This window comes from Oncorhynchus gorbuscha, linkage group LG11 (genome assembly GCF_021184085.1).
Source record: "Oncorhynchus gorbuscha isolate QuinsamMale2020 ecotype Even-year linkage group LG11, OgorEven_v1.0, whole genome shotgun sequence".
NCBI lineage: Eukaryota > Metazoa > Chordata > Actinopteri > Salmoniformes > Salmonidae > Oncorhynchus > Oncorhynchus gorbuscha.
This window is the reverse complement of record NC_060183.1, coordinates 42,847,109-42,863,003: the sequence shown is the minus strand read 5'-3', so window position 1 is coordinate 42,863,003 and position 15,895 is coordinate 42,847,109. Positions and strand designations below refer to the sequence as shown.

Sequence of the window (15,895 nt, the reverse complement as noted above, 5' to 3'; positions counted from 1 at the left end):
AAATGTATTAATAAACCAACTAGGCACATTTGGGCAGACTTGATTCAACATTTTGAACATAAATACAATGGTTCATTGGATCAGTCAAAACTGTTGCACATACAATGCAAAAAATATCGAAATTGCACCTAACCTGGAATAATACATTGTTACCTTTCTCTTGCATTTCAAAGATGATTAAAAAATATGATTTTTTTCTTTGTATTATCTTTAACCAGACCTAATGTGTTATATTCTCCTACGTTAATTTCACATTTCCACAAACTTCAAAGTGTTTCCTTTCAAATGGTATCAAGAATATGTATATCCTTGCTTCAGTTCCTGAGCTACAGGCAGTTAGATTTGGGTATGTCATTTTAGACGGAAATTGAAAAAAGGGTTCGATCCTTAAGAGGTTTTAATGTAGTTTTACTTAAGTACTTTACACGACTGGTGTAAAGTTAACATTGTGTATTTGCAAAGCAATTGCTATTGGCAATCAAATGTTGTGCTGGATATTTGGAATGATGCAGTTCGTTTTGGAAACATCTTCGCATTGTCGCTCTGTCAAAATGTCTCTGCTACAGTCCCATAGGAAAGCTCATATCAATGACCCATGATGCAAAAAATACCTCCAAGACCAGAGCAACTCCAACCCATTATGTCTCGTCTCAGTCTGCCACTCTCCGTCAATGTCCAACAGCCCAAATTATGGACTGTATTATGGGATAGCAAAAGTGCCATGGTAACGGATGATGATTTGGCATGCTAAAGCATCGATCAATCAGATTGATTCCTGGTCCATTATCGACTCTTGGGAGTTCCAGCCCCTTTTCAGCAGTTGGTAAATGGCTGAGCCAAACATGCCTGGAGGCAGCCAGATCTGACTGGCTGGGCTGTTCCAGCTCCAAGAGCAGAGCCACTCACACCATCCAACACAGACACAGCCACTCACACCATATCACTGTATAGCAGCACTATACTGATTCAACCCAAGGAACACACAACAGTAGCAATGCGCATTCCCCTCCCATCTCAGCATATGTCTTTTCATTTCATCTATTTCTGTGTTTGAGGGGTGCAAAATCCACTTGTCACTTAAATCTCACTGGATTGATTATTTTCACTTTATTGCGACTCTTTCTTACTCTTGCTTTGTGCCTGTCGTTTTTTCCCTTTAACGTTACAACCACAGACATGTTTGTAATGACCTGTCAAAATTGAATATATTGTCTTTCCGTTGCATCTATAACAAGGCTAAAGCTTCATCAGGGATTTAATGCATGGTCTTGGAAATTACATCACAAGAAAGAGAAGGTAACATTATTTTGATGTGTGTTGATTTTTTTGCCCAATTAAAAAAAAGTTATAATTTAATACAGTTGAAATGTTTACAAATTAAATGTGCTGAAACCAACACTCAGTTTATAGTGCTATTATGTCTGAACTCGCAAACAATGTTGTAACGTGTGCGCTGAGAATCGGGAAGCAAGTTCAGGGAGTGAGTGTTTTAATAAATAAACGTAACATAATACCAAACAAGAAAACACAAACAACACACATACATGACACTGGAACAGAAACAATGATGACTGGGGAAGGAACCAAACAGAGTGACATATTTAGGGAAGGTAATCGGGGAAGTGATGGCGTCCAAGCGAGTCTGATGACGCTCAGGTGTGCATAACAATGGTGACAGGTGTGTGCCACAATGAGCAGCCTGGTGACCTAGAGGCCGGAGAAGGAGCGCACGTGACAAATGTATAGTATGAAGGGAGTAGGAAAATGTATACATTCACGACTGTAAGTCACTTTGGATATGAGCTCTGGAAAAGAGCGTCTGCTAAATGACCCAAATGTAAATGAAAAATGTACGTATAGATAGATGTAATATAGAGTCAAGCGGGTTGATTTTTAATCTGATCGTATACTGCTATTGACACACTTGCTGAATTAGGCAACAGAACGTGGTGAGTGCAGGTAAGCTTAGACAGTGCATGTTTTTGGTGTTTGCAGCCCTGTTCCACCCCTTTATATTAATTTATTCATATTGCAAATACACCATATGTTTATGCAAATTAAGCATATACAATGTACTTTATTTTAACACAAAATATTTCACAAATACCTGATACCATTACAACATGTATATATTAGTCCCCCCGAAAAATGTCATTTTACAATAAATGTAATACCTGAATTCCCACCAAAATCCCTAAACTCCATTCATTATTTGTTCGTGCCAGTAACATGTTTTATCTGATGGATTTTAAAATTCAAAAGGTTTGGAGTACATTCATCCATTGTCCAACTGTTGCATTAATTGAATTGCTTTTAAAACCTCTTAACAATTTTGCTGACTGTTGCTACGTTAGTCTTTGGAAGAAGTGGGGGAGACTGGATAAGCATCGTAGTGTCCAGGCTATTTAAGGTTCCGGAGCATCCGTAACACATCAAGGCTATTTAAGGTTCTGGAGCGTCCGTAACACATCAAGGCTATTTAAGGTTCTGGAGCGTCCGTAACACATCAAGGCTATTTAAGGTTCTGGAGCGTCCGTAACACATCAAGGCTATTTAAGGTTCTGGAGCGTCCGTAACATATCAAGGCTATTTAAGGTTCTGGAGCGTCCGTAACACATCAAGGCTATTTAAGGTTCTGGAGCGTCCGTAACACATCAAGGCTATTTAAGGTTCTAGAGCATCCGTAACATATCAAGGCTATTTTCATCCTAATTGCAAGGAGTCCTCTTGAGGAAAATGGCCTTAGAGAGAAAAACTGTGGAAGGGACGTCAATGGATAGAGTTTCTTGAGGCATGAGGAGAGTGTGTTTGTGTCCTCCTCCACCCCTACTTCCCCAGTCTAAGACTATTTTTGCATGGACAAGATTAACAAATGCTTTTTTCTGTCTGAATGATGAGGCAAACAGTGATTGAGTAATAACTCTGTTTTGCATGATGCAATGCGATGTATTACCAGAGCAAAGAGCACAAGACTGGAGCATCTAATGACAAACCCGACCCTCCCATACCATATCTTCGAACCCCCTTACTGATTTAATGTTGATGGGGGCTGGCAGAGGGCTCCTCCTTTCACCTCTCCTCATCTATACTTCTCTGAGGCTCTGCTGTATGCATAGGCCCAAGCCAAATGAATGGGGAGGCCTTCAATAGGAGGCTGTGTGCACTGTGCAGGGGCTATGCACGTCGAAGGAAGTTCTACATGAACACGCTTGCATTGTAAGAAATTAGGTTTCAACCTGCCCATCCCATCCCCCATGCCAAGCCCTGATTGGATCAAATTCTTATTAACTTTTATTTAACTAGGGAAAAACACAAATGTGCCCTGGGAACAATAGAGAAAATAACATTTTATACCATTTAAAACACAAACTTAAAGAGCAAGTATTATATACACAATAAACAATCAAACAAAACAAACACATTTATCAATGTAAAAATCCTTAGCCTTTCTACTAAACTGACCCACAGACAACAACACATCCAAATGAAATGTTACTAGGAGATTATTACACATGATAGGGGCCTGGTGGGAAAAGGATGATTTGCCCAACTCTAAGGATATATGTGGTGTCTCCAGCATTAACCAACCCTGTAATCTAGTGTTGTAATCCAAGACAGTGTCTCTGAATAAGCAAGGTGCGATCCACAGTGTCGAATGCCTTGGACAGGTCAATGAAGAGGGCAGCACAGTGTTTCTTCATATCTAAACAATTTACGAGATCATTTAAAATCATAGAAGTAGCAGAGATGGTACTAAGATAGTTTGGGAATGGGACGAGAATTATTTAGATCACTTGGGTCGCCGCCTTTATGTAAAGGAAGCACATGGGCCGCCATCCATACTCTAGGGATAGTATTATATTTAATTGTCAAGTTAAAAATATGTGTTAATGGTTCCTCAATCAAAAGACCAAAAAGCTGTTATTTGTATTTGTATTGATCATGGATCTCCATTAGCTGCTGCCCTGGCTTGTCTCCCCCTGTCTGGTACAGGTACCCCCACCACACTCCCCCCTCTCTACTGAGCTTTTGCTTACCTCCAGCCACACGCACTGTTGGGGCGAGTGACTCTGATCTTACAATGGCTGTCCCCAAGTCGTTTTTTTCCTTGTTCATTTTGCTATTTTGCTATTTGCCTCATGACTCCTGCATGCTTTGTTGACTATGAACTTTCTTGTTTACCCTACCGTGGAACAGACTGTTCGGGATTCTGACTCTCTATTGGTTACATAGACTTTTGGCCCCCCATCCTGTTCTATCCACCTCTCGCCGCTTTGTATTCATGTTACCTGATGAAATTGCTGTATAATATGATCCTGTTGCCATCTAATGCACATTCTCATGTCATACATCAACACTGCAGAGCTTTCCCTGTCCTCTGCTGTGCCTTGATTGTATTACTGTTGATGATATCTGGAAATGTGCATGTACACCCAGGCCCATCTACTGTTGCTAGCCCCAATTCTGACTTGTGCTCTGATATCTGTTTCACGGATTTCTGCTCTCGTAAAATCCTTGGTTTTCTGCACGTTAATACTAGAAGATTATTAGCTAAAATGGATCAATTGAAAGTGTGGGAACACAGCTCCAATCCAGATGTGTTGGTCATTACCTAGACGTGCTTAAGGAAGAGTGTTTTGAATACTGATGTTAACCTTTCTGGTTATAACCTTTTTCGGCAAGACAGATCTTCCAAAGTTGGGGGAGTGGCAATCTTTTTCCAAGGATCACCTTCAGTACTCAGTTGTCTCCGCCAAGTCTGTCCCCAAACAATTTGATTTGCTCATTTTAAGCATTACATTGTCAAATAACTCTTTGTTGACTGTTATGGGGTGTTATCGTCCTCCATCAGCGCTGGACTGTACCCTACCTGCACCCTAAGCACTCTCCTGGCCCCTTACATAAAGTCTGAATTAGAGGTCGACCGATTATGGTTTTTCAACGCTGATACCGATTATTGGAGGACCAAAAAAAAGCAGATACCAATTAATCGGCCAATGTTTTTATTTAATTTATTTGAAATAATGACAACAATACTGAATGAAGACTTATTTTAACATAATGTAATAGATCAATAAAATCAATAAAATCAATAAAATAATGAAACATGTTCAATTTTGTTTAAATAATGCAAAAACAAAGTGTTGGAGAAGAAAGTAAAAGTGCAATATGTGCCATGTAAAAAAGTTAACCTTTAAGTTACTTGCTCAGAACATGAGAACATATGAAAGCTGGTGGTTCCTTTGAACATGTGTCTTCAATATTCCCAGGTAAGAAGTTTTAGGTTGTAGTTATTATTGGAATTATAGGACTATTTCTCTCTATACCATTTGTATTTAATATACCTTTGACTATTGGATGTTCTTATAGGCACTTTAGTATTACCAGTGTAACAGTATAGCTTCCGTCCCTCTCCTCGCCGCTACCTGGGCTCGAACAAGGAACACATCGACATCAGCCATCCTCGAAACATCATTACCCATACAGAGCAAGGGGAATAACTACTCCAAATCTCAGAGCGAGTGACATTTGAAAAGCTATTAGTATGCACCCCGCTAACTAGCTAGCCATTTCACATCGATTACACCAGCCTAATCTCGGGAGTTGATAGGCTTGAAGTCATAAATAGCTCAATGCTTGAAGCACAATGAAGAGCTGCTGGCAAAACGCACAAAAGTGCTGTTTGAATGAATGCTTACGAGCCTGCTGGTGCCTAACACTGCTCAGTCAGACTGCTCTATCAAATCATAGACTTAATTACAATATAATAGCACACAGAAATATGAGCCTTAGGTCATTAATATGGTCGAATCCGGAAACTATCATCTCGAAAACAAGACGTTTATTCTTTCAGTGGAATATGGAACCGTACCGTATTTTATCTAACGGGTGGCATCCATAAGTCTAAATATTCCTGTCACATTGCACAACCTTCAATGTTATGTCATAATTAAGTAAAATTCTGTCAAATTATGCGGCCCAAACTGTTGCATATACACTGACTCTGCGTGCAATGAACGCAGGAGAAGTGACACAATTTCACCTGGTTAATATTGCCTGCTAACCTGGATTTATTTTAGCTAAATATGCAGGTTTAAAAATATATACTTATGTGTATTGATTTTAAGAAAGGCATTGATGTTTATGGTTAGGTACACATTGGAGCACGGACAGTCCTTTTTCGCGAATACGCACCGCATCGATTATATGCAACACAGGACATGCTAGATAAACTAGTAGTATCATCAACCATGTGTAGTTAACTAGTGATTATGATTGATTGATTGTTTTTTATAAGATAAGTTTAAGGCTATTTCGCAACTTACCTTGGCTTACTGTATTCGCGTAACAGGCAGGCTCCTCGTGGAGTGCAATGAGAGGCAGGTGTTTAGAGCGTTAGACTAATTAACTGTAAGGTTGCAAGATTGAATCCCTGAGCTGACAAGGTAAAAATCTGTCGTTCTGCCCCTGAACAAGGCAGTTAACCCACCGTTCCTAGGCCATCATTGAAAATAAGAATGTGTTCTTAACTGACTTGCCTAGTTATATAAAGATTAAATAAATGTTTAAAAAAGAAGGCCAAATCGGCCAAATCGGTGTCCAAAAATACCGATTTCCGATTGTTATGAAAACTTGAAATCGGCCATAATTAAACGGCCATTCCGATTAATCGGTCGACCTCTAGTCTGAATTTGTCCTGCTACGAGACCTAAACTGGGACATGCTTAAACCACCTGACCAAGTCCTAAAGCAATAGGACTCCCAAAATCATTCTCAGATTATTACCAATCCCACAAGGTATGACTCCAAATACCCAGAAGAGGCCACTCTCCTTGATATTATTCTCACAAATAATCCTGATAGGTACCAGTCTGGTGTTTTCTGTAATGACCTTAGTGATCACTCTTTTACAACCTATGTTTGTAATGGTTGCTCAGTGAAACGTCCTGTCCTGATTTGTCATAGACACTTGCTAAAAAACTTAAATGAGTAAGCCTTCATTTATGACCTGGCCTCTGTAAAATGGTATAAAATCAGCTTCATTCCCTCTGGCGAAGACGCTTGGACCTTTTTCGATGTCTTCAGTGATATTGTTAACAAACATGCCCCCATGAAGAAAATTATTATTTAAAAAAGGTTCAGCCCTTTGTTCAACCGTGATCTTACAGAGTTACTCCACCTCAGAATTGCACTTGGCGAAAGGCTCAGCACACGCATACTCATGGTTGAATGGCTCTCGTTCAGGCAAATGAGTAATAAGTGCACTCAGGCTCTCCGGAAGGCCAAAGTTAGTTACTTTAAGGAGCAGTTCTCTCTCGGTGGGACTAACCCCAAGAAGTTCTGGAAAAGGGTTAAAGACCTGAAGAATAAACCCTCCTCCTCACAGCTGCCCATGTCCCTTAAAGTTGATGATGTGGTTGTTACTGACAAGAAGTACATGGCTGAGCTCTTTAAGAACCAATTCATTAAGTCAGGAATTCTATTTGCCCACTCAACATTTCATCATCTCCCGCCCCGACGCTTTTTTCCCTGCCCCACTACAAAGTGTCCCCCTGCAGGCGGTCACTGAGTCTGAGGTGCTAAAGGACCCCCAAAGGACCCCCAAAAAACATCTGGGTCAGATGGATTAGACCCTTTCTTCTTTAAGGTTGCTGCTCCTATAATCCTGTCACTTCCTGACCATAGAGAGTCCTTATTTTCTAAGGTGGAGTCTAGTTTATTATTTCTATGTGGGTGTTCTAGTTTTCATGTTTCTATGTTGTTAATTTGTATGATTCCCAATTAGAGGCAGCTGGTAATCGTTGTCTCTAATTGGGGATCGTTGTCTCTAATTGTTCCCACCTGTGTTTGTGGGATATTGTATTTTGAGTAAGTGTATGTAGCACCTCTGTAGTCACGGTTTGTTTATTGTTTCACTATTAATAAATTATGTGGAACTCAACATTCTCTGCGCCTTGGTCCGTTACTACAAACGAATGTGACAAATCCCCAACCCTATCTCTGATCTTTTTAACCTCTCTCCTCTCTGGGGAGGTTCCCATTGCTTTGAAGGCAGTTAGGTATTTATTTAAAGGGGGAGATCAAGCTGATCCTAGCTGTTATAAGCCTATTTCTTTTGTGCCCTGTTTATCTAAAGTGTTGGAAAAACTTGTCAATAATCAACTGACTGGCTTTCTTGATGTTTATAGTATTCTCTCTAGTATGCAATCTGGTTTCCGCTCAGGTTATGGATGCGTCACTGCATTCTTAAACATCCTCAATGATGTCACCATTGCCCTTGATTCTAAGCAATGTTGTCCTGCAATTTTTATTGACTTGGCCAAAGCTTTTAATACGGTAGACCATTCCATTCTTTTGGGCTGGCTAATGAGTATTGGTGTCTCTGAGGGGTCTTTGGCCTGGTTTGCTAACTACCTATCTCAAAGAATTCAGTGTCTAAAGTCAGAACATCTGCTGTCTCAGCTACTGCCTGTCACGAAGGGTGTACACCAAGGCTCGATCCTAGGCCCCATGCTATTCTCTTCCATTTATATGCAGATGCTACAGTCTTATACTCAACTGGCCCATCCCTGGATTTTATGTTAAATGCCTTTTGTTAACACTGTCATTTCAGATTTTTTTCTTACAGTTTACTAATGATTGGTAACAGGCTGATTGGTTGGCTATTTGAGCCATTGAAGGGGGCTTTACTATTCTTAGGTAGAGGAATGACTTTTGCTTCCCCCGAATACACTTTCAATTAGGCTTAAACTGGGAAAGTATGGAAAATATGAGTGGCATAATCGCTGTTCCATCCACGATGTCAGACCCCGGTGGCATGTCGTTGTTGACAGAGAAAACATAATAAGTATATCTTCCGCAATCCTTTTACAGAATTTAAAATTACAATGCTTTTCTTTCATAATTTGGTCAGATATAGTTGGATGTGTAGTATCAGCAATTGTTGCTGGCATGTCATGCTTAAATGAGCTAATCTTACAAATTAGAAAATAATCAAAGTATTTAGCAATATCAGTTGGTTTTGTGATGCATAAGCCATCTGATTCAATGAATAATGGAACTAAGTTTGCCTTTTTTCCCAAAAAATGAATTTAAGGTGCTCCAAAACTTTTTTTACTATCATTGTTTATATCATTTATCTTTGTTTAATAGTTCATTATTATTTGTATGCAGTTTAGTCTTGATTTCCCAATTTGCAATACGTTTGCCAATCGGTTGTGCAGCCAGACTTATGAGAGTCAAAATCGAGCTCAGGTGCATCCCGTTTCCATTGATCATCCTTGAGATGTTTCTACAACTTGATTGGAGTTGATTTGGAAAGGCAAACACATGTCTATATAAGGTCAGTTGACAATGCATGCCACAGCAAAAACCAAGCCTTGAGGTCGAAGGAATTGACCACATAGCTTGAGAGGATCTGCGGAGAAGAATGGGAGAAACTCCCCAAATACAGGTGTGCCAAGCTTGTAGCGCCATACCCAAGAAAAGTACAGAGTAAAGGTTCTGAATTTTTATGTAAATATGATATTTCAGTATTTTTTTATTTTATACATTTGCAAACATTTCTGAAAACCTGTTTAAGTCAGGGGGTCTGAATATTTTATGGATTCACTGTATAACTCCAAAACACAATCTTGTTGATATGCATTTGCATGTTTAAAATGACTTTGTGGTTGTATCAACAATTGCTTCAACTTAAATTGGATTTTTGTTAAAGCATAAAATGTGATACCGAACACACTTTCAATGTGTTATTAGGATTGTTTGTTTAATTTATGTATTGATTAATATTTCTATGTCTACATCTCTGCAATGCTGTCGCTGACAAGGAAAATAGACTCAGTGTAAAACTACTCTGCTTCAAGCGATCCTTGCATTGCAGACGTGCTGCTTTAAGCGATTCTCGCTTCGCAGACCTATTGCTTTTACTTTCAGTATAGCATGTCTCATAGATCATGTGACTCACGTTATTGAGCCGTTACGGTGACATGGCAGCTTTGGTTTAGTTTGACCGTTACACTACCTATTACTCTGCACAAGGCGCTGTCTGTCACTGGCTTACTGTAATTTTTATCAATCTTTTCTATCTTCCTTTTAACCCCATCTTCCTCCTTTCCCACAGGGGGAGCGAGGTCCAGATGGAAGCCCAGGTGCCAAAGGTTATCCTGGCAGGCAGGTGCAGTAAATCCTCTGATGTGCTGTGACTGTTATAGTGGGGTCAGGCTTGACTGGTACAATGGGGTCAGGCTTGTCTGGTACAGTAGGGCTAGGGGTCATATTTTTTATTTTTTTATTTTACCTTTATTTAACCAGGCAAGTCAGTTAAGAACAAATTCTTATTTTCAATGACAGCCTAGGAACAGTGGGTTAACTGCCTGTTCAGGGGCAGAACGACAGATTTGTACCTTGTCAGCTCGGGGGTTTGAACTTGCAACCTTCCGGTTACTAGTCCAACGCTCAACCACTAGGCTACCCTGCTGCCCCAAGGGTCAGGGGTCAGGAGGTTATGCTCATCTAGAGTAGGGTTAGAGGGTTCAGACCAACTCTTAAGTGGTTCTCTCCCTGCTCTTAATCACACACCGACTCATAAATTCCCAATTAACAGACTCAAAAAATTGCACACAGACGCACGAACGCACACACACACACACACACACACACACACACACACACACACACACACACACACACACACACACACACACACACACACACACACACACACACACACACACACACACACACACACACATAGTGTCACTGTGATAATTGGTTGGTTTTTATCTTACCAATAATTGTGTTTAACCTTTCAACTACGTTTTCTCTGTCTTTGTCTTAGGGTTTGCCAGGTCCCATAGGAGCCATTGGGCCAAAAGGCACTCGGGTAGGTGTACCCTTAATTCCCTCTACCCCAATTATTTTCCAGTGGAGCCTGATTTTCTTTAGCAGTGCTATAGCCTGGACATTTGAATCATACCCATAAACACATTTACATTACATTTACATTTAAGTCATTTAGCAGACGCTCTTATCCAGAGCGACTTACAAATTGGTGCATTCACCTTATGACATCCAGTGGAACAGCCACTTTACAATAGTGCATCTAAATCTTTTAAGGTGGGGGAGGGGGGGGTGAGAAGGATTACTTTATCCTATCCTAGGTATTCCTAGGACACTGAACACCACACTGAACGCTGTTGTCATGCCTACGGGTCGTGATTTGATCAATTCTGGAAAGAGGCTGATGTTCTTATGTTTACTGTATGGTTTTGGTTTTCAAGGGCAATCCGTCTCTGTCTTCTATGTTTCGGCTGATCTGACCTTGACCTCTATGCATCCGGCTTGACACAGATTTTACTATCCTCTGTTTACAGTGGATAGTGTCTCCAGTCTCCAGCGAAACACACTCGCTTGCCAAGAGTTGCTTAATCAAAGTTATTGGTTTTGTCTGCTATAACCCCCCCCCCCTCCCACACACACACACACGTACTGTACTTCTGCCTTTTCCACATAAACAGTTGTCTAACTGTATACAGCCGCCACACTCACACACACACACTCAGTGATGTGATGTTATGTTGCACTTCATTAAAGACCCTTTATCAGCTTCCATGGCTGTTCCAAAACTGGCCCTGCCCCCACCGGCTGGAATTTCCTGTTTACAGTAGTAAAGAGGCCTTCCATCCTCTCCTTCTCTCTATCAGCAACCCCCATCCCCTGATCTACCACACAACCATCCCCCTGTCCTATCTACATCCATTCCCTACCTACCTACCTACAACTACCACCGTATCTATCCCCTACCTACAACCATAAGCTATGCATCAACCAACTCCCTCACAACCCCTGGTTCACACATCTACCCCTTATCCCATATTTACCTTCAAGTACTTACCTACCTATAGTATACTACAGCTACCCCGTCAATTACATCTAACCACCCTGTATCTCTGATCTACATCTACCCTGTCTGCTACTGTGTCTCACAACCAGCCCCTGATCCCCTAGCTACAACTAACCAACTCACTACGACTAACCACCACTATCGCTCAGCTATAACCATAATCTACAAACTACCAGCTAAACTACCAGCTAAATTCGACTTGTAAAAGCCAGCGCTCCTCTTTTATATCAGCTTGCTTGGGCTGAGGTGGGAATGGTGATGTATTTGTGGTGTGTCCTGTAAATCCTGTGTGCCAATTTCAAGCAGCGTAATTGGTGATATTTAAGACTCCCCGAAAGCTGTTCTTAGCTGTAACTCAATTGGTTATGGCATCAATTTTGCCAGCAGAGGCACACAGTAGCTTAATCAGAGACAAGATGGTGCTGATAGAGATGGCAGCTTCGCTTCAAGTCCTTAGGAAACTGTGCAGTATTTTTTCTTGCATTGTTAGTGTTATTACATACAGCCGGGAAGAACTATTGGATTTCAGAGAAACGTCAACTTACCAGCACTACGACCAGAAATACGACATTCCCAAAGCGTATCCTTTGCCTGCATCTCCCAGGGCATTTGAACTGATTCCAACCAGAAACAACACCGTCGGAAAAGGTGCCGGCGGGGTCTTCTAGTGAGACTTTGGATGTGCGCACACCACCCACCACTTCAGAGTATTTTACTCTAATGTCCAATCCCTAGCTAACAAAGTGAACAATTAGGGCAAGAGTTGCTTTCCAAAGAGATATCTGGGATTGTAACATACTCTGTTACACGGAGACATGGCTAGCTGGGGACATGCTGTCAGAGTCCGTACATCCAACGAGATGTTCAGTGCATCGCGCCGAAAGGAAAAAACATCTCTCTTGTAAAAAGAAGGGCGGGGGTGTATGTTTCACGATTAACCACTCGTGGTGTAATTGTAACAACACACAAGAACTCAAGTCCTTTTGTTCACATGACCTAGAATTATTCCTCACAACCAAATGCCGACCGTATTATCTCCCAAAAGAACTCTCCTCAGTTATAGTCACAGCCGTGTATATCCCCCGCAAGCGGATACCAAGATGGCCATCAATGAATCCCAGACAAATTAAACAACTTCTTGGCGTGCTTTGAGGAGAATACAGTGCCACCCACATGGCCCACTACCAAATACTGTGGGCTCTCATTCTCTGTGGCCGATGTGCTAAGGTAACTGAACTAATTGACAATCGCCCTGTAGCACTCACTACTTTCATCACAAAGTGCTTTGAGAGACTAGTCAAGGATCATTTCACCTCCACCTTACCTGTTACCCTAAACACACTCCAATTAGCTTATTGCCCCAATAGGTTCACAGATGATGCAGTCGCCATCACACTGCCCTGTCCCATCTGGACAAGAGGAATTCCTATGTAACAATACTGTTCATTGACTACAGCTCAGCATTCAATACCATAGTACCCTCGACGCATCATTAAGCTTGAGACCCTGGACTTCCTGATGGGCCACCCCCAGGTGGTCAAGGTAGGAAACAACAGCTCCACTATGCTCATCCTCAACACTGGGGCCCCACAAGGGTGCATTCTCAGCCCTCTCCTGTACTCTCAGTTCACCCACGAGTGGCCATGCACGCCTCCAACTCAATCATCAAGTTTGCAGATGACACTACAGTGGTAGGCTTGATTACCAACAACTACGAGACCGCCTCCAGGGAGGAGGTGAGGGCACTCGGAGTGTGGTGTCAGGAAAATAACCTCTCACTCAACATCAGCAAAACAAAAGCAATGATCATGGACTTCAGGAAACAGCAAAGGGAGCACCCCCTATCCACATCAATGGGACAGCAGTGGAGAAGGTGTAAAGTTAAGTTCCTTGGTGAACATATTATTGACAAACTGAAATGGTCCACACACACTGACATTGTGCTGAAGTAGGCGCAACAGCGCATCGTCAACCTCAGGAGGCTAACAAAATGTGGCTTGTCACCGAAAACCCTCACTAACCTTTACAGGTGCTGAATTGAGAGCATCCAGTTGGGCTGTATCACCGCTTGGTACAGCACTGCACTGCCCTCAACCGGAGGACTCTCCAGAGGGTGGTGCGGTCTGCACAGCGCATCAACGGGGCAAACTACCTGCCCTCCAGGAAACCTGCAGCACCCAATGTCACAGGAAGACCAAAAAGATCAAGGACAATAACCACCTGAGCCACTACCTGTTCACCCCGCTTCCATTCAGAAGGCGAGGTCAGTACAGGTGCATCAAATGTGGGACAGAGAGATTGCAAAACAGCTTCTATCTCAAGGCCATCAGATTGTTAAACAGCCACCACTAGCACAGAGAGGTGACTGCCTACCTACAGACTTGATATCATTGGCCACTTTAATAAATGGAACACTCGTCACTTAAATAATGCCACTTTAAGAATGTTTACCTATCTTGCATTACTCATCTCATATGTACAGTTTATACTGTATCCTTCACTATCTATTTATGGTGAGAATGTACATGGCCCAAATGAAATGCAATTTAATCTATTTCTGGAGAAGTACAAATATGGTTGGTTCCATGATGTTTAGAAAACATTACATTTGCGGACAGTATAACGGTGAGTGGACATTCCCCCTTTCTCTTTATATTACATCTTTATCCAGCTCCTGTGAAAGTCTATGGAGGATTTGACACACATTCCAAAGTTAAGTTGCCTTGTCTGTGTTATACACCCATGGGGAGAAATTCTGGTAACTGTATTTAGACATAGTCTATATAAAACAAGTGGTTGTTAAATTTGTATTATAATTATACACGGTCTTATCAATAGCCTAGTGAATTGAATCTTGCTTATTGACTATGTTTGGCATGTCCATGTCCAGACTGCAATTTACAGTAGGCCTAGCCCCTATATCAGTGTGAATGCTATGGCCTATGTTTAACAATATATTTCCATATTGAAGCAATGCCATTAGAACAATGTAGACTGCAAACATGTTCAACATGTTTATCAGATATGGGGCAGGCTATTTTACAAGCTATGCTATAATAGACTAAAATTCAAATTTCAATACACAACTTGAAGCAACAACATATTTAGACATGGAGGATGTTCTGGTTGGACAGTGAGGGGCAAGTCTCAACACACCCACAACTTGTTTATTTATCAAAATAACTTGCGCCAGCTACTGCGCCCCCAATACCAGTGGTGAAGATAGCTCAAATATTACTGACACCCCACTGAACCTATAACGCTAGTGCTAAGACATACCATTCCATTAGGTTTGTTAAAATGGAGCACATCTAAAAATGCTACATCTCAATCATCCTGATCTACATAGTCTGTTCCCTATGCCCTATGAACCTTCAACCTTAACCCATCAGCTGTAACTTAACCAGTATCAGCACTCCACTGTCTTATAGAAAACATTGCTACTGGTATTGCTGCTGTTGTTCCTGGTCTTGTTCTTTTTTTGTTACGTTAAACCGCTATCAACAGGCCAGATTGGTGTCATCTTCAGAGATCCCTGGCGTGAGGGTATGTGCCCTTGGACTACATCGTGGAAGCCAGCACCATGCAGTCCATGGGCATATACACTTGCCTCATGGCTTAGTTCTTCATGGAGACCAGATCCATCAACCCTGGAACCTTCAGACCCCCAGCACTGGACTCCTCAACTCTCAAGCTATAATAGATCTACTTCGCAGTCATTGAAAATGGAATTCCTCTACCTCTCTCTCTCGCTCTAGGGCTTCATTGGAATCGCGGGCCTTTTTGGCCTACCTGGTGCTGATGGCAAAAGAGTATGTTTGTCTTTTTTTTTACCTTACTGCTACACACATCAAAATACTCACTATGTCTGTAATGATTAGGGCCAGGACTTATTCCTGACCTCACCACACACTGTGTACAAGAATGGAGGCAACTCTGACTACCTGTCCCAGTGGTGACTCTGATCTTCCCTCCCTCTGTTTCCATAAG

At 41.5% G+C, this 15,895-nt stretch overlaps 1 protein-coding gene across 1 annotated transcript in view; it reads left to right on the top strand.

The window, feature by feature from the left end:
* The window catches only part of col27a1a (collagen, type XXVII, alpha 1a), a 242,648-nt gene that overhangs the window by 70,200 nt on the left and 156,553 nt on the right, over positions 1-15,895 (top strand). The window contains exons 9-11 of the mRNA XM_046369694.1: positions 10,124-10,177; positions 10,841-10,885; positions 15,664-15,717. Of these exons, the coding sequence (XP_046225650.1) occupies positions 10,124-10,177; positions 10,841-10,885; positions 15,664-15,717 (153 nt within the window). The remainder of the gene's footprint in view (positions 1-10,123; positions 10,178-10,840; positions 10,886-15,663; positions 15,718-15,895) is intronic.